The sequence below is a fragment of the Aegilops tauschii genome, chromosome 4 (assembly GCF_002575655.3).
Source record: "Aegilops tauschii subsp. strangulata cultivar AL8/78 chromosome 4, Aet v6.0, whole genome shotgun sequence".
NCBI classification, from domain to species: Eukaryota; Viridiplantae; Streptophyta; class Magnoliopsida; order Poales; family Poaceae; genus Aegilops; species Aegilops tauschii.
Window position 1 is genome coordinate 228,957,847 of NC_053038.3, and position 26,305 is coordinate 228,984,151.

Here is a 26,305-nt window from a genome sequence, read left to right on the forward strand (position 1 = left end):
TTCTCTGATTGTACACGAATTTTTCTCGATTCATCTTGTTCGACACATAGGTTTCCTACAAAAAAGCATACTGTCAGCATGATCTAGCACCAGCATATCATGTGCAGAACATAAAGCATCAAACAAAGCAGAGACAAACCTTGTGTCTTGGGGTAGACCACATCTCCACCAGAGCTTGCCATTCACCGTCCGTCAGATCTGGCACCGGAGACTTGATGCTAACTTTTTTTGCGGCTACGGTGTCAAAATACTTCTTCTTGATCTGATGGCATCTGTTCTTTGAATATTTCTGCAGAATATCTTTGCATGCGGTCTTGATGGTCTCCGAGGCCGTGTTCATCTCAAAATTTGCCTACCGAGACAGCAAACAAGGTAGGAATAATATTAGTGATCATGCATAGGTGTAACAGAAAATAGATAGCACATTAACTATGAAACAAGTAGCTTACAACAACTTTCACAATGTAGTTCTCCAGTAGACTAGCATTTTTTTTGTATAGCTTGAAGTGAGGAAGAACCGGAAGATGGCTTCTTGCAACGAGTCCACACTCAGAAGCAAGCTTTGCTGCCTGCAGAGGCTTCTCTGGACGCTTCATCCCTTCGGCAATTTGGATAGGCACCTTGCTACCAAGCGACTTGGTGATTCTCTCTAGCCCTTTGCCCTTTCTAAGTCTAGTCTTGGTAGTCATTGCATCTGAAAATGAAATTAACTCATAAATTAGAATAGAAATCGACAAATGCAGGAATCGACAAAAGCATACATGATCATTCCATTTGGAAAATGCACTAGTAAAAGATAGCATTGCAAAGGTCAACTTGCCTGATTGAAGCACAAGCTGTTGTTCTTCTTCATTGATGACAACATTCCTGTCAATAGAAGGTGCAATAGGGCTGAGGTCTGTGTGGATAGTGCCTGTTTCATCAATGCAGATAGTTCCTCCTTCATCTAGGCAGACAGTGCCACTTCCATCCATGCTGAGAGTGGTTCCTTCATCCATGGGCGGCAACTCATCACCCATTTGCACCGAGGTCTCAGAGTCCATGCGCAGCAGACTTTCCTAAGGGTGCGTCGCAGTCGCCATCTTTGCTTTCTGCCTTGTGACACTATCATGGGCAGGTTCATCAGGTTCCAGGATCCTCTTTTTTTGTCCTGGAGCTGGGGCCATCACCCTCCCTGGAGGCATTGCAGCAGATGTTTCTGAGCTCTTCTTCTTCTTGTTGACTGTCTTCTTAACACCAGGCCTCTTCATCCTAGATTCCTCCAGTGTCTCGTATAAACAGCACGGAAAAAAGCACTAGATCACAAGAGAAATATGTGAGCACAAGGAAACACATAGCATACAAGAACCCCAACCCTCCAAGCAAGACAGAGTTTGCACCTTAACAGTCTTGTTCACTACAACATCATCCACTTCCTCTCCATCAATAACTTCATCCTCCTTAGGATTGTACTCTGGGTCATCATTGATAACTCCACTACCTTCCTGAACCTCATCACTTCTACCTTCTTGTACACCATTTGTTTTCCTAATCATCGACGCTATTGCACCGATGCCAAGGGACTGGAACATCCGATTGTTCCTCATGATATTTCTAGCCCTAACCTTCTCGTACTCGGTGAGAGGCTCTTCTTTGCATGATAAAGGAAACGTAACTATTAGGTGAATGTTTGGAATGCATGGACAGACATCCAAACATATCTTATGATATTTTATTATCATTTAATCCTAGTTATTCAGGTAAGGAAGACTAACAGCACACAGGCACAATTAAGCCAGCTTATTCAGATTGCAGCAATACATTTCACTTAGCATATTAAGACACAGATTTTATGAAACTGACAGTATAACCACAAGGAGCAAGTTGCATACCAACGGTTGGCCTCATGTTTGACCTTGTCCTGCTTGCCATGGATGATCTTGAGGTGGTGCTTGCAAAATAGAATAAACAACAATCAGATACAACAGGGATAAAGTAAAATGATGCACTTGTATCAATAAAGTAAAGCATTTGGACCATCATGCACATACATGTAATACATGTGAAACAAACTTGATGGATCAACAATACAGTGATCTAGTGTTATTAATTAAGCAAACATGTAAGTGCACTAAACAAGCATGCATGTACACTGGAAAGATATGAAGCATCTCTTAATATCTTCACTACATCAAGCAGGAGGTAGTAATGTACATCAAGAAATCTTCCTAGTGCCTCATATAAAGTACACAAAAAGCAAGCAAAGTGCTAGTAGTACTGCTGATGCAAACCCTAACCCTATGTATGCTAGCAAGCAACTGAATTGAAGCAAACTATATATGTGAAGCAATGCATTAGCAGTAATATATGTGAAGCAAACTACATCAAGCTAAGTGAATTAAGGTTGTGGTACCAGAGACAAGAACAGAACTCACATGTATTACAATTATATATAGTTGGATACAAATACAGTGCACACGAATGGATTAGCAAAAACAACTATTTACAACAATTATTTTATGTTTTAACTTGCAATTTTATCCATGTACCTATAATCATGTATAAGAAAATGAATTACTCAACTGTTTTCCCTAATGGAGGCAAGCTTATGGATTCAGAGCAACTGATTGCCCAACAGTTGATGAATAAAGAAGCAAGTAGTGTTAACAATAATACTAGGCCTTGAAATCATGCTTATGCAGGCAATTTAGAAGAGTATATCATGAGGACCTTCCAAACAACTAGATGTTTCCACTTGTAAAGCATGAAACAACTATACTTGCAGAAGTACAAAAGCAGATGAAAAAACTATACTCAACTATTGATTATGTTGCCTCTCAACACCAAACATGGCTACACACTAGAAGAACACAAATTCAGACATTTCGACAATTAGAATCAACCTTGTATATTACAGCACCAATATAGTATATATTAAAACTAGTCATACTACCTTAACACACCAGGAATTCCAATATCACAATAAGTACTAAGCATTCTCTTGTTCAATGGAAAGAAGAACACAAGCTTCATGCACATATCATAAAAGAAGAACACAGCTACAAACCCCATGGGCACATCATAAAAGAAGTCTTCTACTTGAACAATCAGGATGGGTTGCTGGTACAGCAGTGATATATCAATCACCGTGCAAACCCCTACAACATCTGCTGCAATGGCGTGCAACAAGAACCCTTACCCCATCATGTTCTAGCCATGAACCAGAGGGAGATCATCCCCACGAACCCCATGAAACCCTGACCAAATGAATCCTAACCCTAACCCCAAGAACCAGACGGAGATCATCCCCAATTCCCCATGCAACAATAAACATGACCCCATGAACAAGGACCAGGAGATCCTAACCCTAGAAGATCCTATCCCATGATCCACCGAACCACCAGAGGGGAGATGGATCCAGCAGAGGAAGGGAGATGGATCCACCGAAGGACCAATCGTATCCCTAACCCTAGAATATCGAGGGGAGATGGAGAAGTACCTAGGGGCGGATGATGTTGATGATGCAGCGGTGGTCGTCCTCGACGTAGCCGTCGTCGATGTAGCCACCATCGTCGTCGATGTAGTCGATGTAGCCTCCGCCGTCGTCAATGTAGTCGATGTAGCCGCCGTCGTCGTCTATGATGCGGGCGATGTAGCCGTCGAGGGGAGGGGATTCATCGTCGGGGAGGGCGGCCTACTCGTACCCCACCCCACAAGGTACATCTTCCACTACCGTGCTTCCGACGCGGCGCGGCGGGCGGCGCAGCGGCGTGGCGGCACAGAGCAAGGGGGAAATGGGGGTGGGGCGGCGCGGAGCAGGGGAGGGAGTGGGGCGGCGGGGCGGTGCGGAGAAGGGGAGGAAGTGGGGCGGCGGGGGGCGCGGAGCAGGGGAGGGAGTGGGGAGAAGCTAGGGTTCGTCGGGGAGAGGGGAGGGGAATGGAATGGGGAAATTTTGGGGAGTGGTAGGGGAGGGGAGTGGGATCCCGCGTGTTTAGTGGGAGAGGGGTGGTGGGTCCCGCAAGGTAGTGGGAGAGAAGTGGTGGGAAATTTTTGTTGGGTGGGAGGGAAATTTTCACCAGTTTTTAGAGGTTTGGAGGCAGAAAAAATCAGGTTTGTTTTGTAAACTTTGTAGAAATCATGGTTAAAATCATACCGAATAGCTCAAGAAAACACCGGTATTGCAAGTTTAGTATTTTTGCTAGTTGGTAGGCCACATTTGATGATGTGACGTGGAGGTCTCCCTTTTTTTGATTTTTTTTGAATTTTTTACGGTGTTTTCAAAAACCGGCCAATTTTGTCGCGGCGGCCGTCCGTGGCTAGGGTTTGAGTCGTGCCAATCTGTTGTCGATTCTTTGATGAAATTCCTACCTGTGAAGCTAAAAATGATTTTTGGCAAAAACAACGGGCAATCTATGGAGGACCCGCAGTTCAAATTCCAGCCGGTTCCAGCTGAATCGGCCGAAGGTGGTCTGAATGGCCGGGAGTAGCTACGAGGGTCAGAAATGCATGCTTTTTGGCGACCGTCCATAAAATAGGGTCTACTTTGAGATAGACATGGAATGGCGCCGTTTGGGGTGACCCTCCTTGTAGCCGCTTCACGAAAAACGCATGTCTTTAGCATTCAAAAAATGAAAAACTGTTTTTTGTTAAACAAGTTGGAACCTCGCTTTGGCAACATCGTTTGCCATCACAATATGGAGGCATGCGCCAAATTTGGGCATATTATCAAAAACTATTCAATGGATGCGGCCATATCATTGCTAGTTTGGCTTGAAAGCCATGAATCTTCATTCATGTTAGGTCGTTTTTGAGAACACCTTTTCAAGAAAACACCGGTATTGCAAGTTTAGTATTTTTGCTAGTCGGTAGGCCACATTTGATGATGTGACGCGGAGGTCTCCCATTTTTTTTTTGAATTTTTTACACTGTTTTCAAAAACCGGCCGATTTCGTCGCGGCAGCCGTCCGTGGCTAGGGTTTGAGTCGTGCCAATTTGTTGTCGATTCTTTGACGAAATGCCTACCTGTGAAGCTAAAAATGATTTTTGGCAAAAATAACGGGCAAGCTATGGAGGACCCTCAGTTCAAATTCCAGCCTGTTCTAGCTAAATCGGCCGAAGGTGGTCTGTACGGCCGGGAGTAGCTACAAGGGTCGGAAATGCATGCTTTTTGGCGACCGTGTGTAAAATAGGGTCTACTTTGAGATAGGCATGGAATGGCGCCGTTTGGGGTGACCCTCCTTGTAGCCGCTTCACGAAAAACGCATGTCGTTAGCATTCAAAAAATGAAAAACGGTTTTTTTGTTAAACAAGTTGGAACCTCGCTTTGGCAACATTGTTTGCCAGCACAAGACGGAGGCATGTGCCAAATTTGGGCATATTATCAAAAACTATTCATTGGATGCGGCCATATCATTGCTAGTTTGGCTTGAAAGCCATGAATCTTCGTTCATGGCACGTCATTTTTTAGAACACTTTTTCAAGAAAACACCGGTATTGCAAGTTTATTATTTTTGCTAGTTGGTAGGCCACATTTGATGATGTGACGCGGAGGTCTCCCATTTTTTTGATTTTTTTTAATTTTTTACGGTGTTTTCAAAAACCGGCCGATTTCGTTGCGGCGGCCGTCCGTGGCTAGGGTTTGAGTCGTGCCAATCTGTTGTCGATTCTTTGATGAAATGCCTACCTGTGAAGCTAAAAATGATTTTTTGGCAAAAATAACGGGCAAGCTATGGAGGACCCGCAGTTCAAATTCCAGCCGGTTCCAGCTGAATCGGCCGTAGGTGGTCTCAATGGCCGGGGGTAGCTATGAGGGTCGGAAATGCATGCTTTTTTGGTGGCCGTCCGTAAAATAGGGTCTACTTTGAGATAGACATGGAATGGCGCCGTTTGGGGTGACCCTCCTTGTAGCCGCTTCACGAAAAACGCATGTCTTTAGCATTCAAAAAATGAAAAACGGTTTTTTTGTTAAACAAGTTGGAACCTTGCTTTGGCAACATTGTTTGCCATCACAAGACGGAGGCATGCGCCAAATTTGGGCATATTATCAAAAACTATTCAACAGATGCGGCCATATCATTGCTAGTTTGGCTTGAAAGCCATGAATCTTCGTTCATGGTAGGTCATTTTTTAGAACACTTCTTCAAGAAAACACCGGTATTGCAAGTTTAGTATTTTTGCTAGTTGGTAGGCCACATTTGATGATGTGACGCGGAGGTCTCCCTTTCTTTGATTTTTTACGGTGTTTTAAAAAACCGGCCGATTTCGTCGCGGCGGCCGTCCGTGGCTAGGGTTTGAGTCGTGCCAATCTGTTGTCGATTCTTTGATGAAATGCCTACCTGTGAAGCTAAAAATGATTTTTGGCAAAAATAATGGGCAAGCTATGGAGGACCCGCAGTTCAAATTCCAGCCGGTTCCGGCTGAATCGACCGAAGGTGGTCTGAATGGCCGGGAGTAGCTATGAGGGTCGGAAATGCATGCTTTTTGGTGACCGTCCGTAAAATAGGGTCTACTTTGAGATAGACATGGAATGGCGCCATTTGGGGTGACCCTCCTTGTAGCCGCTTCACGAAAAACGCATGTCTTCAGCATACAAAAAATGAAAAACGGTTTTTGAAATTTTACAGTGTTTTCAAAAACCGGCCGATTTTGTCGCGGCGGTCGTCCGTGGATAGGGTTTGAGTCATGTTTTTAGCATTCAAAAAAGAAACTTATATTGTTTCATACATGAGCATGCACAAAAACCCATAATTTTATCTTTCATCCATGAGCATGCATAAAAAATTTCAATTCCCATCAATTACCAAACTGAATATTCATAATTAAGAAATTGACATGTTTAGATGACACTGTCATACAGCATCCATGAGCATGCACAAAATTAAACCTGACATACTTAACATTGACATGTTCAGATTACACTAACAAGCTTAAACCTAACATGCTTAACATTGCCACTTCTTAACATCTTCACTCCTCCTTCTTCTCCTTCATCAACCTGATGCGCTCAGAGTGGCGAATCCCAACGCGGATGTACTCCTCTACCACAATTGGCACGGTCCTGTCGCCAAGCTGTGGGATTGCAGGCGCCACCACCATCACGAGGTCATTGTCAGGCACCATCATTGCAGGTCATCATTAGGCACCACAATCGCGAGGTCATCGTCAGCCACCATAGCAAGGTCGTCGTCCGCCACCACCATAGCAGGGTTGTCGTCAGCCACCACCATAGCAAGATCGTCATCCGCCACCACCATAGCAGGGTCATCGTCAGCCACCATCATAGCAAGGTCGTCGTCAGCCAGAATAGGCTGCTCCTCGTCATCCCCACTCTGCTCCTCGTCATCCCTGCTCTACTCCTCGTCATCCCCGCTGCTGCTCCCATTGCCTGGCCAAATGCAACAAAGTGTGAACATGGTGTTGTCGTCGTGCAAGTAGAGGAAGCCAAAAGGACAGGAAGAAGATAGGCAGAGAGCTTACTAGCATCGTCGTCGTGCTGGTAGTACATGCGGCACATGGTGTTGTCGAATATCTTCACGGTGAACATGGCGTCGTCGTCGTAGCGGAAGACAAGGAAGTGCCCGAGTTGTAGCTCATGGGCGCGGGCGAAATGCTCCCAACCGGGCCCTAGGTACATGTGGCCTTCACCATCGAACACCACCAACATGTCCCATAGCCTACGAAGCCCGCTGCCGGCCTCCCGCAGCTTCACTTTGTGGGGCTCACGGCCGGCGAGCATCTTCGCAAACTTGTCAGGCAGCCTCTGCAGCGAGGGTCATGCAGTGGTTAATTGTGCCAATCAAGCACTAGATAGCAGAGTGATGATAATTAAAGAGATGAGTGATGATAAATATACCTGCCTACTGCAAGATTTCTCAATTACGATCTCGAAGAACTCAAAACCTTCCAAGCCAGCCATCTCACTTATCTGAAAAGCAGCATTGTAATTAAACAACAAGTTACCATAAACAAGACTGGACATAAATAGGAAACAAGCACTTCAAAACAGTAGAATAATTACTACATGTGTTTGCCAGGGCCTCAATTTGGAATACTACTATAAATGGCAATGGCCTCAATTTGCTCCTACTATATCTTGGCAAAGGGGCAATGAGTAGAAGTGGCAAAAACATCAACAGACTTGAGCAACACCACCATCAACAGGTGACCACCACATAAATCAACCACACAGACACACAAATATCAACACCTTGCAGTGTTGATGCTTTTGAAGTGGCCATCATATTTCACAAAAGAGTCTCTCTTCTTCTTGCTACCAAGCTCAAACCAGTCACAGCGAAATAAGACAACCGAGCGATGGATGCCTCCACTAGAGTTGTACTGCAACTCTAGGATGCTTCTCAACTGACCATAGAAGTCAATGATCTCACGATCATGTGACCCCTCAGTGACGATTCCACTATTCTGTGTCTTCCCTTTTTCCTCGCGGTCAACGGTGTGGTACTGGACACCGTCAGCAATGCATGATGAATACACTCTCACTCGCTTATCCGGTAAGCATGCCAAAGCAAATAGATCATCACTGACCTTCTTCTCCTCATGCAACTTTCCAATCTGCACAAGTAAACCATTTAGCAAACAATGGTATTTAACAATTGACGAATAACACAGAAAACATTAAACATGTGGCTAAAGATCTCACATGATTCTTAAACCAATTAGCAAACCCCTTGGCAACCCTTTTATCAACATTGATCTTGCTTTCTTCCTGATTTAACTCTTCCTTGCATTTCCTGCAATGCAAACAAAACATGTGAATTAAAACATTAGGCTGGTGCCAACCCAAGCAAAAAAATGTATAATGAGTGCACAAGATATAACATACTCGATATATGGTAGAACCTCGGCACAATTGCTGACCACATACCAAACCATCTTGTCATACTCATAACCAGCCTCCAAGTATTGTGAGGCTCCAAGAAAGTTCACACCATGGATGAAAACAGAGACATCACCACTTTGCGAATCAGACCGCTCTCTATTTCTGCCCGGCCGGTTCCAGCTTGTTTCCACATCGCCAAAGTATCTAGAGCAAAAAGTCAAGCACTCGTCAACGACATATGATTCAGCAATAGAACCTTTAGGTCTTGCCGTGTTTCGCACATAACGCTTACAAGTAAGCAACCTTCTTTCGATTGGGTACATCCAACCGTATTGCACAGGGCCTCTAAGTATTGCCTCTTTTGGTAAGTGCACCGCCAAATGGACCATCACGGTGAAGAAAGCTGGAAGGAAAATCTTCTCGAGCTTGCAAAGAATAATTGGGATTTCTTTTTCAAGTCTTTCTAGGACAGTTAACTTGAGTGTTTTGCAACACAGTTCTCTAAAGAAATTTCCCAGCTCAGCAACCGCTTCATATATATCCTTGTCCATGATTCCTCGGAGGCCCGCCGGTAAAATCCTTTGGAGGAGGATGTGACAATCATGGGTTTTCAGTACTGAAAGCTTGAATCCATCAGAAGTAACACACTTTGCTAGGTTAGCAGCATAACCATCTGGAAATTTCACCGCTCTTAGGAATTCACAGAATGCAAGCTTTTCTTCTTTACTCATTGTATACCATGCTCGTGGCATTTCAAATGAATCTTCATCTTCATTGTGCTGTAGATGCAAATCTTCTCTTATGCCCATGTCCTCCAAATCAAGCCTAGAACTAACCGTGTCCTTTGTCTTCCCTTCAATGTTCAGAAACGTCCTAGCAGATTCTTGCATATGTTTTTCTCAATGTGCATTACATTGAGATTATGCCTTAATTTCAGATCAGCCCAGTATGGCAGGTCCCACAAACAAGACCTCCGGTCCCAACATTGACCTTCCTCACGCTTTCTTTTCTTCGCAAGCTTTCCTGGTCTCACATCTTTCACCTTTTCAAGTTGCTGCTCCAGCTCTTCTTTAGTGAATTCAGCTGGCTTGTCACGGGTTTCATTCTCACCAATAAAATCTTTGCTTCTTCGCCAGCGATGGTTTCGGGGAAGAAAGCGACGGTGCCCAATATAGTAGATCTTGCTCCTTATTCTCTTTGAGCAAGGGTCTTTGTCACAATGGACATAGGCCTTATAACCCACTTTGATCCTCCCAGACAGAGTGTGCAGAGCCGGGAAATCATGGATGGACCATATGATTGCAGCACGTAGATTGAACTTTTCTTCCGGACTCAAGGCATTGTATGTAGGTACACCAGTCCAGAGCTGGAGTAGTTCTTCTACGAGGGGCTCCATAAAGACATCAAAATCCTTTCCTGGAGACTCTGGACCCGGGATAAGCAATGATATCATGAAGTTGGACTGATCCATGCATGCCCATGGTGGCAGGTTGTACGGCACCACAAAAACTGGCCACATACTATAAGACGTGCTCATGTTCCCAAACGGATTAAACCCATCCGTGGCAATGCCAAGTTTTATGTTCCTTGGATCTGCAGCAAAATCTAAACGTATACGGTCAAACTCTTTCCATGCCTCTTCGTCCACTGGATGGCTCAACTCATTGTCCACAGGTTGCCGCTTCAGCTTGTGCCACTGTACCTCACACGATGATTTCTTCGAGATGAACATCCGCTGCAGCCTTGGTATCAATGGAAAGTGCCTCAGTACCTTCTCCGGTATTGACTTCTTCCCATCAGCATCTTTCCACCTAGAGGCATTGCATTTTGGACAGTTGTCATGCTTTGCTAAATCCTTCCAAAACAAGACACCGTTATTTGGGCACACATGTATTGACACATAACCTAACCCCAGCCTGCGGATTATGCTCAATGCTTCATCATAAGATCTGGGAACACAACTATCAGGGAATTGCAAGCTCAAAAGGCGGAGTATTGCGTTGAATGCAGCATTGCTAATCCGGTAGAAAGACTTGATGTGGAGTAACTTCACGGTGAAGGTAAATCTTGAAAATTTACCCCCTTCATGAGCTGCGCGCTTCACCTCCTCTAACACCTCAGCAAACAATGACTTCTGTCCATCAGCACGATCTTCACCATCGTACAAATCCTTCAATAGGTTAGGAATCCTATCATCTTCATGCCCATCCTCTTCCTCCAAACCAGCATTATCTCACAAAACCTTTTCCATGAAATCAATGCCAGCATCACCACCACCCATCATATGAGGGGCCTCTGTATCAGCTTCAAAATGTTGAGGTTGTCTGTCTAAAGGTTCTCCATGATATATCCACCTATCATATGTGCTGGACATCCCATTAAGAAGCAGATGATCTTCCACTCTTCCTTGAGCCATTCTTGAACGGTTGAAGCATTCGCAGTGTGGGCAAAGAATGTGAGCATCGTTGGAAAAAATTTGCCCGAACAAATGCCATGAAATCATCAACTCCTTTCATATGTTCTTTCGGAAACTTTCTAACTCCTTTTCTAATCCAGCTTCTGTCCATCTGCCAAAGACAACAAATTCTTGCAACTTAGCAAATCAATTTAAGTGCATCAACATTAATTAATGAAAATGGATGGAAGTAATGGAAGCTAAAATTCCAGAAAATTTTATATGCTAATTGCCTAACCACAACATTGAAACAAACCAAACTATAAATCAAACCAACACTGAAATTGGCATGAATTTATGTTGCAGAGAAGGCTAATTCAAATTAAACCAAACTAGCTAACTAGCTCCTAACAAATACTATGATGCTTCTATCAATTACAATTACAATTATCCTAACAATCTGTAGACAAACAATTGAAGACCAAGGCCTTGTTTCTGGCCTTGATAAATGAGAGGGGTTAACAGATATTGACAGGGATAAAATCCCATCTAGCTCAAATTCCCCCCAAATCTTAACCGAACAAGGCCTGAACAATTCTTAACAAACAAGTTGAAGAACTCCTAACAGTACATCAAGAAAATTCATCTATGCAATATCTACGAAACAAGCAAGCTATCTCCTAATTCCTAATAGTGCATCAACAAAATTCATCTATGCTGAAGAACATCTGACAAAATTCATAAATAAAATTCATCTATGCTCGGCGACGAGGTGCAGATAGGGAGAGAGAGGAGAGAGGGGGAAGAGGAGAGGGATGCATACCGGGAGGTGTGCTTGCGGTGGCGGCGAGTCCCCCATGCTCGGCGAGCCTCTCCTTGCGTGGGCGTCATTCCTGCGCCCGCCCCCACCACCGCAGGTGGCCCACGCCCCTGCTGGTCGCTTCGGCAGCCAGCCCCGCCTCCACACCCGCCGGTTGCTTCCGCTGCTGCCCCCGCCGGTTTCCTGCCCCCGCCCTCACCACCGTCGTGGGCGAGGTCACCTGCGGCGAGGCCGTGGGCGAGGTCACCTGCGCGAGGCCCTTCCTGCCCCTGCCCCACCACCGCCGGTCGCCCCCGCCCCTGCTGGTCGCTTCGGCCGCCGGCCCCGCCCTCGTTTGCCGGCCACACCCCTGCCCGCAGCCCGCCGCCACCTGGTCGGAAGACCTAGAAATTTTTGGCTAAGTGTTGGCTCTGTCCGATCCTGGGAATAGGTCCCACTTGTCAATGACTTAGATTTGGCAAGAGACAACCGCTGTTTTATATAATATACAGAGCCATTCCGCTAGATGGACAACAATTGCTCTCTAGCCCAGTGGTAGCGAACAAGTTAAACAACACGAGGTCGTGGGTTCGAGTCCCGCCTCGCGCATCTTTTTTACTAACAAATTTAGGGCCTGTCAAGTGGGTCCCTCCTGTAAACGAGCTCTTGTTGAATATACACATGTAAGCGAAAATGACAACTAAGCACTCCACATAGGCGAGACTGCTGAGGTGGCTGCCTAATCATACAACTGCATTAAAACTCAAGTGTAACGACCATTCATATTGGTCGTAATTTGTTAGAAATGAGGCACGAACCAGGGCTTTCTCCTTTATGACCATCTCCTCTAATGAAATTACGACCTTTCTGACCAGAATGGTCGTTATGGGTTAGGGTTTGGAGCCCCCTGAACAACTTTTGACCAATTGGTCTTAAATGGTCATAAATTTATGAACAATTCTTCCAGGGTCACTTACAGAAGGTCATAAGTTGACATATTTCTTGTAGTGAGGGAAGGGGTACAAAAGCTCTCACCCATGTGGGAGGGCCCATTTAGGATTGCCCGCATCTCCAGGCCTAGCGTTGTGCGCCTAGAGACGCAGGACGGGATCCCCATCCAAAACGCCCGGAACATCCAGCACCCCCGGAAATTCTACCCATGAAGCAAGACCCGGTGCCTGTGAAGGTCTCCGCCCGTGACACTCTCACGTAATAACGAGTTGGGCTGTACACGCCCCGGAGTCTCCGGAGTGCCGCCCTCGGGCCTCGGGGGCTCCCTCCCACGTCCAAGTGGCAGCACTTAGCTCCTCGCTTGTGAGAAGACTAGACTAGGTGCCGGACGCGGCTGTTCATTTGCTTTCTGTAGCTGGTTTGCAACCTTTTAATGAAATTCGGATTTCTGGCGTTTCTCGATTGCTTGGTTGGGTTCCCCTCTCTCTTTTACTTCTTCGCTCCCTTCTTTGTCTTGCACCAGGGAGGACGGCAGTTGCCCGACGCTTTCCCTTGTGCGCCTCGTGCGGGGGCTGGGCAGGTGTGTGCGTGCACTGGGTTAGCCTAAGCCATGGGCGCACCTTGCCAAATCCCTGCCACCCCAGAGCTTCGGCTCCCTTGAGATCTTCGCGAGGCGCCCTCGATCGAGCTCGTGATTAGCGCACCCTCCTAAGTCAGTGCCCCATGGTTACCACGACGCGGTGCACTATGCCATGATTAGCCCATGCCCGAGGGCTCACGCAAGGAGGAACAAGGCACCCGACAGATGTCCTAACAAACTTTTGCAGCTTCGCGGTGCCTCCCGAGGTCAGCGGCTCCCGAGTCAGCGGCAAGGAAGCCTCACCAGATGCCAGGAGGCGCACCCTAACGAGACGGAAACCAACCCCGAGCGTATTTAGCTAAGTTGCCCCTCTTACATCTACGTGGAGCACGAACAACGTCGGAACAATAAGCATAACATGATAGCATAAAGACCACAGTTCATTACACGCCCCAGCAGGGCCATCTACCTTTTTCAAAATGTAGGAAGGAGGGAAAAGTCAAACAAGTGGCCCACGCGACCGTGGCGGCTCATGAGGCCCGGCACCGAGGGCCTCCCGGACTCAGCTCAGTCTGAGCCCCTCTCGCGCTTCACCGCCGCGTGGCAGCGGGACGACCCGCCACCGTCCTTGAAGTGGGCCCGGCAGCAAGGCGGCTGGTCCTAGTCACTGCAGCTGGTGCTCTCGCTGGCGGAGAAGCTGCCGCCGCTGGGGGAACCGCGGCCGTCGCCATGGGTGAGTTCGCCCTCAACATCGTCACGGTCGTCGCCTAGGCCGAGCTCGTCGTCGACGCCGCTGTCTTCAGGGCAGCACCCTGCACAGCGACCATCTTCCCCGAAAACCCTCACAACGAGGGTCACGGCACCATCGTACTTGAAGTGGAGGGTTGCAGGCCGCGCGCGCGGGCAAACGTCTCCACTGCGACCCATGAGGCCTGGCTGCAGCAACCGTCGGCTTGCAGCCAGAGGCCGCCAAGACCCCCAGCCGACAGCTCACTGGCAAAGGTGCGCGAGAGCTGGAGCTAGGTGCCTGCCGGACTCTCCGACCACACAAAGAATTCCGGGAGCACCTTTGTCGAATGGAAGCGTGGCCGAGGAGGCCGGGCGACCATGGCACGCATCCACTCAGCACAAGGGCTTCTCCGCCTTGAGCGGCCCCCGCCGTGGGAGGAGGCACCGCTGCGGCTGCCGATGACGACATCAGTCCCCGAAGGAGTGCGACCGCTCCCCCGAGGAGCCATGATGGGGGTCGTAGCATGCTTACAGTGGCGACCTCGCAACCTTTTGGGCGGTGGCGAGTCGGGCCCCTCCTAGCAAGCCTTCCTTTTCTCCGCGGCCGAGAACCCCTTCGTCGGCGCCATGGGAATACAGCAAGACGGCAAGGAGAGGAGGAGGAAGAAGAAGCAAGCGTCATGGAGAAGGAGATGAGCAACGGGGGCTCCGCCCCTCTTCTCATTTATAGCCAGAAGGAGGCCAACCGCCGGCCTCCACGATCGCACGTAATGATAGTTTTCTTCGGCATGCAGTAGGGTCTCGTCAAGTCGAACGGTTGCTGAGGCAGCGTGGGGAAGCGGAGGCGCCCACATCCCATCAAACGCCATGCGTCAATCAAGGCCGCAGGCGGTTGGGGCCCGCGGCGCTCCGCACTTGCCTGTTGGCTTCGCCTCGAAGCCAAGTTCGATCGTGCCTTGGGCCTGAGGGCTACTGTCAGTGTTCTGGGACCGGGGGTGCCCAGACTTGCCTGCCTGCGGCCCGAAGCGTGGCTCCACCAATGACCTGGTATGGCCAGCTTTAGCAGTGACAAACCAAGACCCTCGCAAGGGGCCAAGCCTCGCGAGGCAGACGAGACCAAGGCCTCCCCAGGGATAGCATCACTAGGCTGGCTCCCGTGGAGCGGAGATATCTATGCAAGGGGCACCTCGCGAGGTTCACGTGACGTGAGCCATGATGACCAAGGCCAGGCGGGCTCCAGCGGGCGTAGTGTACCAGTTTCCTCTTCGGTGCCAAGGAGGCAAGCGCAGAGTCCCGAGGCATCAGGCAAAGGTTTTCATATCGGTGCAACAAGACCAAGACCAGCAGGACGACAGGATGGAGATCATCGCGGATATTGTACTAGTTGTCAGTATAGCTTGTACTAGCTGTCCCCCTTCAAACCTGGGCGTTGTGGGATCCCTTCCCGCCTAATATTTGGGAAGAGGACCAAGGCCATTATAAATAGGACCTAGCCACCACCGTAGCAAGGGGGATCATTCAGATCATCCTCACCCACACCAGCTCATCGATCCCAAGAACACATCACCTCCTGAGGTTGTTCATCCACTATACTAGTTCATCCTCAGCCCCTCGAGGCAATCCGCCACACACCGGAGTAGGGTATTACACCGCAAGGTGGCCTGTACCAGTATAAACCCATGTGTCTCTAGTTCTTTGGGTTCGTCGAGCTAGGCCGTGCAATCATTGAGCGAGCAAGCTAGGGAGAGAGTGTTCTTCGTGCGCACCCCAGAGTTCGAACCTCTCAAGGGTTTGCCGGAACCCGAAATCCGACAATAGTCCTCGGCTGATTTATAGAATGCTCCTTGCACTCCACTTATATATTTTTAGTATGGCTTTATAGAATGCTTCATGTGCTTCACTTATATCATTTGAAGTTTGGATGCATGTTTCTCTATATATAGAATACCATTATTTATAGAATGCTCTTTTGCTTCACTTATATTTATTATGGCATGGTCTTTTGTAGAAAGAATTAAACTCTCTTGCTTCACTTATATCTATTTAGAGTCAACAGGAATTGATCATTCACATGGTTAGTCATAAAATCCTACATAGATCACTGAATATGATATGTTTGATTCCTTGCAATAGTTTTGTGATATAGAGATGGTAATATGTGGAGGTACTAATGAATGATTGTGGTTTAGTAAGAATATTAGTGTTAAGGTTTGTAATTCCTGAAGCATGCACATATAGTCTCTCATTATGCTAAGAAGTTGGAGCATGATTTATTATTGAGTGTCTTCCTTTGCGTGGAGGCCGGGGGGGCGCGAAGGTTAACTCCTACCAACCTCCCCTGTAGAAGCATGCATAGTATTGCTTTGCTTCGAGGGCTAATAAACTTTCGCAATAAGTATGTGAGTTGTTTGTGACTAATGTGAGTCCATGGATATTACGCACTCTCACCTTTCCGCAATTTGCTAGCCTCTTCGGTACCATGCATTGCCCTTTCTCACCTCAAGAGTTGGTCCAAACATCGCCGGTGCATCCAAATCCCGTGATATGATTCTCTATCACACATAAGATGATAGAGGCGAGGGGCCCGATCTTTCGATGAGATGATAACTATCGATTTGGTGGAGATGACTTTGACGATCCGACTACAAATGTGCAATGACGTTGCGGCTTAGCAATCGCTAAACCAATTCCGAGAGGTTATTGACCACGCCAGAGCAAGTCTACATGTTGTATATGTATATGTCATCCATTTCACTTCCTTTGGTTTTTGCACACATGACATATGTATACATGAGTAACTTTCATAGTTCATAAAATCTAAAGCCAAAGTATTATCACAAGAAGTAGAAGGCATGAAAATATCGCAACTCAGTTTGCACATATAAGTGAAGCTCTTATTCATTTCAAAAGATTGACAATGTTCATCATTAAACCATCCCAACATTAGTGAATAAACCTTACTTGCATCAAATTTACATGCTACAACATGCTTAAATAAGCAAACATGCAATAAGTCATTGGACACAGAATAATCACCAAGATTAGAGGTCATATCAAAATGATTAAACATTAGTTCTTTTGCATCAATAGTTATTTCACTGGGTGCACTCAAATTGTTTGTATTTTAGTTGTTTGATCACATGACGCGTTCTTGACAGTAACACGATTCTCTAAATAGGTGGTGTGCTCAAATCAATAGGTAACTCAGCACATGATGTATTCAGGCTAACTAGGCATGCATCATTCTCTTGTGAAGTTATATCATCAATATCTTTACTGTGACCTTGTCGCAAAGAGGTAGTTGATGTACGTACGAACAATGACAATGTACCATACACTTGAGATGATGTCTCACTCACAATCTGAGGTGCGGCTGCTCTAGTAGGTGCAACGATGGAGGAACCAACTGATGGTAGTGAGAATGAACTGGACTAGTAGTTGTTGTAGTCACCCGATGCATCCTCCTGTATCTGTCTCTCCAAGGTACAAGCGCGAACATACATACTAGTAATGCAACGAGGAATATATTGAAATCTTACACAAATACCATGGCTCAAACCACCAAAAAATCTATTCATTGTATCATCCTCAGATTCTTCTATGTCACAATGATGCATATAAGATTTGAACTCTTGGTAGTAAACACGAACAGTGTTACTGCCTTGTTTTAATTGTTCCAATTTGCGAAGCAATTCACGACGATAGTAAGGAGGAAATGAATTGTTGTCTCATTACAGCTTCCAAATCTTTCCAAGTTGTGGGTTGGTTATCTAAGTTTTTCTTACAATGTACACTCCACCAAACAGAAGAAAAACTAGTAAATGCTCCAGTGGCAGCTCGTACTCTCTCAAGTTCAGAAAAATCATTGTGACAAAAAACTTGTTCTACTTCAAACTCCCAAGCTAGATAAATAGCAGGATTAAATCTACCCTTGAATGAAGGTAAAGAGATAACCTGACCTTGTGCTTGTGTGAGTTGTCCCACCTCTCGTGATGGTGAAGATGTATCTGTCATCCAAGAACTTCTATCTTCGGAACCTATCATGATTAGTAGAAACAAGAAACAAAATTCAAGAATAATGTTCCTATGACCTACTAGGATGTGCTGGTAAAACACTAACAGTAAAGGAAATATCAATATCATACAAGTTCCTACCAAGCAGCAGGTGGTGACAGGCAACCAGCGGTGTCAAATAACTCCGAAGATTGAGTAAAGCGATTGCTACGGGAATGTACATATACACGATGTAGAAATATGTGGAGCTTGGAAGGCTTAAATATATGGTAGCAAAAGATTAGCAATAATCAATTCAGAGATGCAATGTCGAATAAATGCTCAACGACGGTACTGTGCTGGTCCTAGGCTAGACCGGGCTAGAGACGCGAGCCTAGAACACTAATGAGGTAATGATGTAGCACAACTAGCATCAATAAAGGATATGAAGTAGCTCTGGACAACAAGATATAAAGAGAAGATCACAATGGCAATAAACATAATGATGAGAAACAACGGCCAGGCAGGATATACCAACAACTTTCTCTTCAACTTTCCTCTGGAAAATTTTGTGCCAATTTTGTGATAATTTTTCTCAAGAATGGCACTGACTCAAGCTTTAAAACGCAAAAATAATCACTCAATTCTGAGTTGATATGAGGAGTCAAAAAAATTCTAAAGCTGGCCTGAAAATTTGGAACAAGCCGTGTTTGCGAACTTCGGAGGGCAAAAAGACGTACTTAGAAGCCAATTTTCAGGTGTCAAACATTGAAGTAGCTTCTGCAAATATTTAGATGCGGCTCGTCGCTAACTTTAATTTGAGTACTCACGGAGCCAAAACGGTCTTCGTATGAGTAAGATATGCCTGTTCTCGGGGTATTCTCGCCACAGATGCCAAAAGGGTGGCTTATCATGGATGGGGACAGGAGGACATCGTCGGGCCCTGGAAGCGGGAATGGGAGAGAGCTCGATCACACACGAGACTTACCCAGGTTCGAAACTCCCCGAGGAGATAACACCCCTAGTCCTGCTCTGCGGGGTCTCCGCATGACGACTATGATCAGATGGCGGTTACAAGCCTGCTCCTTCAGTTGTATTGCTAGAGGAGGAAGAAGGGCAGAGCTGCTACCTTGCTTTCCATAGCTATGGTGTGTGTGAATGGCGTGTGTGCTAAACCCCTTTCATGGGAGAGCCTGGGGGGTTTATATAGGCCTACCCCCACGGGTGCAATGGTAATAGGGCCAGGTGTAGGACCCGGATGTCAGTGTCTAGGGTCGCCGGGCTCTCCGTCGGCTACTGGGGCCCGCAACCTGGTGGGCCCCGTCGGCTGCCGAGGATCCGGCCAACAGGTAGGGCCCGCCGCCCGCGGGCCATGCTGATTGCCTTTTGCTGTAGCCTCGCCCTTGGTGACGGGGGCCTTGTCGGGAGTCGCATGGCTACAGTCCTGCCGCCTGGGGTTCGCTCACTGTAGCCATACTCCGTCTCATCAAAGTAATGGTGTATGGACTCCGAGAGGAGGGAAGGGCCGGCCGCTGGAAGCCGCCCCGCCCCCGAGGCCGCCTTCTCGGGGAGCGCCGTCTTTTGCTTGCTCATGGACTGGTAGGGCCCGCCGCCTGTAGGCCGTACCGACCACCCGTCATGGGAGCATGGCCCTTGCTGCCGAGGGCTATGTCATGAGCCGCATGGCTACAGTGCTGCGCCGGGCAGGGGGTGTCAGCTTGGTCCGCCCGGACTGTAGCCACGCTCCTCCGGGATTTGGGGGGAGCAGGTGGCCCTGTAGCCATGCCCCATCTTGTCGTAGTGAATGGGTGCAGACTCTGAGGGGAGGAAGGGCCGTCTGCTAGGAGTCGGCCTCCCCCGAAGCCGCCTGGTAGTTGTGCGCCATCTTCTGGGAGCCGGCTGCTTGGGCCCAGCAAGCCCAAGGAGCCGACCATGTGCCCGGGAGGTACGAGGGGCTTTGCTAGCCCCGATGTCTTGAAATTCTATGGGGTGCTGATGAAGCTACCCGTGGTCAATCCCTTCGATAGTAGTCCCCGAAGCTGGTGAGGCACTGCGGCTCTAGCCGGCGTGCCTCAGGAGTTTCCTCCTTCGAGAGATCTTGTGCCTTCGCTTGGTCCGGCTGGGAGAGGCCGCCTGATAGGAGCCAGCCGTGGCAGGGCCGGTCCGCATGGTGAATTTGAATCGTCGTGACGGGCTCCGGGTTGACGTTGCCGGGTGGTGCGCCTGCCGCCCGTTGCTTGCTTGCCACGCGGCACCAGCAGGCCAGGCCGGCCTGCCAGCCCACGCACACGACAGGATGTCGCCGCAGGCCCACGCCCACCACTAAAGGGCCTCGGCATGCGCGCGGATCCGCTACGGCCGAGGTGGGCGGTTGCCCTTCCGGGGCACAATGACCAGGCGCCTTTATGCCGCGGGATTTGTGGGGTCGTGCGGGGCGTGGGCGTAGTTAATCCCACGCCCCCACGTCTTGCCGCTTTGGATCCACCGCCGCTGCCGTATAAGTAGGAGGGAGGGGGAGTGGCCGAACGCACGCCCCCCCTTTCCGCTCTCTTCTTTCTCTTCTTCTTTTGCTCCTTGCCGCTGCTGCTCAGCTGCGCCGCCCGCCACCGAAGCGCCGCTTCAGCCAGACAATGCCCCGCTTCGCCGTGCCACCGCAGCCTCGCTGCCACCCGACCTCGCTGTGCCGCCAATAAGCAACCATGAAACATGGCGCGAGGCGAGTGGGATGGCTCGAACATCCATGACGGGCACGTCGAGTTCCTCCGCACGAGACGGTGGATACCCAACAAGGCATGCTTGGGGACGTGCCTTCCAGCCGAGCGGGAGATCTCGCCGGCATCGCAGGCTAGGGAGTGTGTCGTCTTCCGTAGCCACTTCCTTCGTGGCTTCGGCTTGCTGGCGAGCACCTTCTTTCCGGAGTTCCTTGATTTCTACCGGCTGCAACCTCAACACCTCACGCCCAATACGGTGGTCCACCACTCCGCCTTTGTCACGCTCTGCGAAGGCTACCTCGGCGTCTTGCCCACACTCGAGCTGTGGGGCAGGTTATTCTACCTCAAGATCGGCACCACGGCTAAGGGCGGGCTTACCCGGTTCGGCGCTTGCATCACCGTGCGGCGCACCCCCACCGGGACCCGATTTCCGCCTATCGCTCTGCACGAGTCGGTGAAGTTGTGGTAGAAGTCATACTTCTACGTCCGCCACGTCGACCCGACTCACGACAATGTCAACTTGCCGGCTTTCGCACCGGGCCCGCCTGCTGAGCCGCGCAACAACGTGGGCTAGCAAGCCGGCAAGCCGCTGCCGACTGCCATCTCCAACGCCCTTGACCGGCTTCAGGAGATGACGGATGCAGAGGGCTCCAGCCGATCGACCTGCTGGCCGCCTTCGTCCCACTGTCGAGTCTGGCCCCTCCAGTTTTGGCCGCATCCCATCTACGACATGAGCGGCCGCTGGGACCCCTGATGTCAATGAAAGAGCTGCCGACTGTTGAGGTGGTTCGGCACATCAACTACTTCTCCAACAGCCAGCTGGGCGAGACCGACTGGGGCTTCGACAAGCCACCATAGAGCAGCGCCAACCCGCTTCCTGCGGTGAGTATCCTGTCCCCTTTCTTTGCTCACGCCGTACTCTTCATCCGCTCTGAGCACTCGAACGTGGCGCAATGCTTTGCTGGCCAGGCGGACGCCGCCGCGCTGGCTCCTGGCCACCAGTTGATGCCAGACCGGGAGGTGAGCGACATGGGTGACCCCGGGCTGGGGGCGGCCGCGTTGGAGGAGGACGACGCCGCCGGGGGAGGCGGCAATGGAGAAGGCGAAGCCACAGGAGGCAACATTCGGGACTGGCCGGACGGTGACAAGCAACACTGCCCTGAAGGCAGTGACAGGACATGTGTCGGTCCCTCGGCGGCGCGGCCAACAGGCGGGGCGCCGACTGGGGCACCCGGCACATCTAAGCGCCGTGCCGATGTGGGGATGTTCGGCAGCCGACCGACAAAGAAGGCCAAGTCGACGGTTGCCTTGACCAAGCGGCAAGAGGCTGCGAAGGCGGCCGCCATTCGGAGGACCCCGAAGCAATGCCCGATGGTGTCCGCGTAAGTGTTTTGACTGCTTTTGTCTTGATTGTTTCGTCTTGGCTTTTCCTCTCTTGCGAGTTTCCTATTTGCGCTTGCTTCTTTCTTTCCAACTTCTTAGCTTTTCTTGCCTTGCCGTGCAGGTCCCCCCTTTCTGTTTTGCGGCCTCCGTCCGCCTCACTGATAACCCACAAGTATAGGGGATCACAACAGTTTTCGAGGGTAGAGTAATCAACCGAAATTTATAGATTCGACACAAGGGGAGCCAAAGAATATTTGAAGGTATTAGTAGCTTAGTTGTCAATTCAACCACACCTGGAGATTGATAATCTGCAGCAAAGTGATTTGTAGCAAAGTAGTTTGATAGTTTTGATAGTAGTAACAGTAGCAACGGTAACGGTAACAGTGATAGCAGTAATTTTGTAGCAAGTGCAATAGTAATGATAGCAGTAGTAACTTAGCAAGAACAATATAAGATAAATTCGTAGGCATTGGATCGGTCACTTGTTGGATGATATTCATCATGAGACAGTTATAACCTAGGGCGATACGGCACTAGCTCCAGCTCATCAATATAATGTAGGCATGTATTCCGTAAATAGTCATACGTGCTTATGGAAAGAACTTGCATGACATCTTTTGTCCTACCCTCACGTGGCAGCGTGGTCCATATTGGAAACTAAGAGATATTAAGGCCTCCTTTTAATAGAGAACCAGAACAAAGCATTAACACATAGTGAATACATGAACTCCTCAAACTACGGTCATCACCGGGAATGGTCCCGACTATTATCACTCCGGGGTTGCCGGATCATAACATGTAGTAGGTGACTATAACTTGCAAGATCGGATCTAAAACATGGATATAATGATGATAACATAAATGGTTCAGATCTGAGTTCATGACACCCGGGCCCAAAGTGACAAGCATTAAGAATAGCAAAGTCATAGGAACATCAATCTTAGAACAGAGTGGATACTAGGGATCAAGCCCTAACAAAACTAACTCGATTACATGATGAATATCATCCAACTCCTCACCGACCAGCGAGCATACGAAGGAATTACTCACTCCCAGTGGGGATCATCGTAGAATTGGCGATGCAGAAGGGTTGGTGATGACGAAGAACGAAGATCCCCCTCCGGAGCCCCAAACGGACTCCAGATTTGGCCTCCCGATGAAGAATAGGAGGTGACGGCGGCTCCAACTCGTGGATCGCGATAATTCTTTCTCCCTGATTTTTTTGGAAAAATAGGATTTTATAGCGTAGGTTTCAGGGTCTGCGGGGCCACCAGGTGGGGACAACCCACCTGGGCGCGCCAGGAGGTGGGCGCCCTGGTGGGTTTTTCCCACCCAGGTGCCCCCTCTGGTGGGTCTTGGCTCCAGAAATTCTTGTTTATTGTATAAAAATTCCTCGCAAAGTTTCGTTCCATTTTGAGAATTTTATTTCTGCACAAAAACAACACCATGGTTGTTCTGCTGAAAACAACATTAGTCCGGGGTTAGTTTCATTCAAATCATGCAAATTAGAGTCCAAAACAAGTGGAAAAGCATTAGGAAAAGTTGATACGTTGGAGACGTATCAACTCCCCCAAGCTTAAACCTTTGCTTGTCCTCAAGCAATTCAGTTGATAAACTAAAAGTGAAAAAGAAAAACTTTTACGAACTCTTTTGCTCTTGTTTGCATAAATAAGCTTAAAGGGCACCCAGGTTTTCAGCCAACATTATAACTAACCATGCCGACAATAACTCTTAAAGATTATATTAACCCATATCAATGACATAATCAGCTAGCGAGCAATAATAAGATATCTCAAACGGCAACATGTTGTCAAGACAACCATGATATAATATGACAATAGTGGTATCTCGCTAGCCCTTTCTGAGACCGCAAAACATAAATGCAAAGCACCTCGAAAGTTCAAGCAGCGACTAAACATTGTAATTCATGGTAGAAAAGATCCAGTCATGATGCACCAAACATTAGCTACACACAATGCATAAGCATGACAGCAGTTCTCTCAGGTTCTGGCGCTTGTTTTAGAAGGTGATAACACAACATAAAAGTAAATAGATAGTCCCTTCGCAAAGGGAAGCAGTGATTTGCAGAGGTGCCAGAGCTTATGTTTTTAAAACAGAGGTAAATGATATTTTGAGACATGCACCCTTCTCGTTTACTTCACGGCCATCAGTTATCAATATCTTCCATGCTAAGCATGCTAGTGGTGGTTTCCGAGCGATAAAAGTAAAGGTTTTGACTCCATTGGGAGTTTTTGTTTGATTATTTGTAAGCCTTTTCTGTTTGCAGTTTAGGACTGGGCATCCCTATTACCGCCCTTTTCTCGTGCGATGGCGAGTGACTAAACACTCGACCTGAGAATAACCCGCTTAGCATGGAAGATACCGACAACCTCCTGTCGTTCCATGAACGATCCAGGCACACAAAAAGGATATTTAATAGAAGTTTTTAGAGGTGGCACATTCAAATTTACTTAGGATAGCAGGGTAATAAAGCATATAGGTAGGTATGGTGGACTCATCTGGAATAACATTGGGTTCAAGGTTTTTGATGTACAAGCAGAATTCCCACTTGGTACAGGCGAAGGCTAGCAATTAGGTTGAGAAGCGGCCAGCTAGAGAGCAACAACAGTCATGAACATGCATTATGCATAAGTAGCATTGGACACTAGCATGAGTAGGATATGAACACCATGAACATAAATATCATAGAGGCTATGTTTGTTTTGATTCAACTACATGCATGAACATGTGCCAAGTCAAGCCACTCGAACATTCAGAGGAGCATACCTTATCATCATACCACATCACAATTATTTTAACGCAATGTTGATATCCAAGATAAATTATTATCCACTCCCAGCTACTTACGCATGGCATCAGAAACTATAATCTCTAATTGTCATTGCAAACATGTTTGATCATAATGGGCTGAATCATGGATACTAGGTTAAACATATTTACACAAACAGAACGAGTCGAGTTCATACCCGTTTCTCTCTGCCACGACCAGTTCATCGAATATCATCATTATTGCCTTTTACTTGCACGCCCGACTGATGTGAAAATAATAATAGTGCAAGAGTGTTGTCGACTAAGCTGGAATCTGCAAACATTTTGTTCAACGGGAGAAGACAAGGTAAAATGGGCTCTTTATTAGATCAATAGTTATTCATATGAGAGCCACTCAACATTTTCATTGTGGTCTTCTCCTCGGTAAGACTCGAATAAAAAGAAATGAAATTCAGAGAAACACACTCAAATATTTTTGGAGTTTTTGGTTTTATTGAAAAAGCAAATAAAAGGGAAAAGCAAAAACGAGAAAAACTATTTACACAGGAAAGCTCCCAACAAGCAAAAGAATAACAAGGAAATCTTTTTGTATTTTCTTTTTAGTATTACAACTAAGCATGCATAGAAAGTAAACTAACTACAACTAATTTTTTTGTTTTTTCTAAGTTTTTTCAAACACACAATAAGAAAGCAAGAAAATAAATCTAAGCATGGATGATACAATGAAAAAGTGTGAACACCGACAACTGGAATGAAATGTGTAAACATGAATGTAATGTCAGTGAGAAACACGTACTCCCCCAAGCTTAGGATTTTGGCCTAACTTGGTAAACAGTCAGTAGCCTGGATGGTAGTTGGGGTACTGAGGAGCGGGCATCCACTCATCCCACTGCTGAGGCTCCTCAACTGCTGCAGCCTGGTTGTTTCGGTAGGCGATGATATCTGCAGGCACAGTCCTATATTCGCCCCTGGCAACAGGATCAAACAAAGCAGGAGCAGGCAATGGAATAATATCACGAGTTTCAATGCTAAAGACCAGGTTATAAGGAATAGGGATGCTAGGAGAATTGTTATCAGTGAAATGGTGGTGATCCATGGCTGCGCGAACCTTGGTCAGGGGCAGTCTTGAGGGCGTATCTCAACATTAAAGTGAGCT

At 47.6% G+C, this 26,305-nt stretch overlaps 1 protein-coding gene across 1 annotated transcript; it reads right to left on the reverse strand.

Annotated features, from left to right (window-relative positions):
• Positions 1-8,178: 8,178 nt before the first annotated feature.
• LOC141021788 (uncharacterized) lies at positions 8,179-11,234 on the reverse strand. Its single transcript, XM_073497637.1, has 7 exons — positions 11,061-11,234; positions 10,729-10,988; positions 9,809-10,629; positions 9,122-9,701; positions 8,864-9,022; positions 8,639-8,729; positions 8,179-8,550 (listed from the first exon to the last, which is right to left on the reverse strand). The coding sequence occupies exons 1-7, from the start codon at positions 11,232-11,234 to the stop codon at positions 8,179-8,181; spliced, it is 2,457 nt and encodes an 818-aa protein (XP_073353738.1).
• Between the last annotated feature and the right edge of the window lie 15,071 nt (positions 11,235-26,305).

Bases quoted from the DNA above. Each gene is read 5' to 3' on its own strand.
- LOC141021788 (XM_073497637.1), bottom strand. From the start codon at position 11,234: ATGGCTCAAGGAAGAGTGGAAGATCATCTGCTTCTTAATGGGATGTCC. The intron at 10,989-11,060 runs GTTTTGTGAGAT...AACCTATTGAAG, and splicing joins GCATTGATTTCATGGAAAAG to GATTTGTACGATGGTGAAGA. The intron at 9,702-9,808 runs GTCAATGTTGGG...AACATATGCAAG, and splicing joins GAAAAGAAAGCGTGAGGAAG to AATCTGCTAGGACGTTTCTG.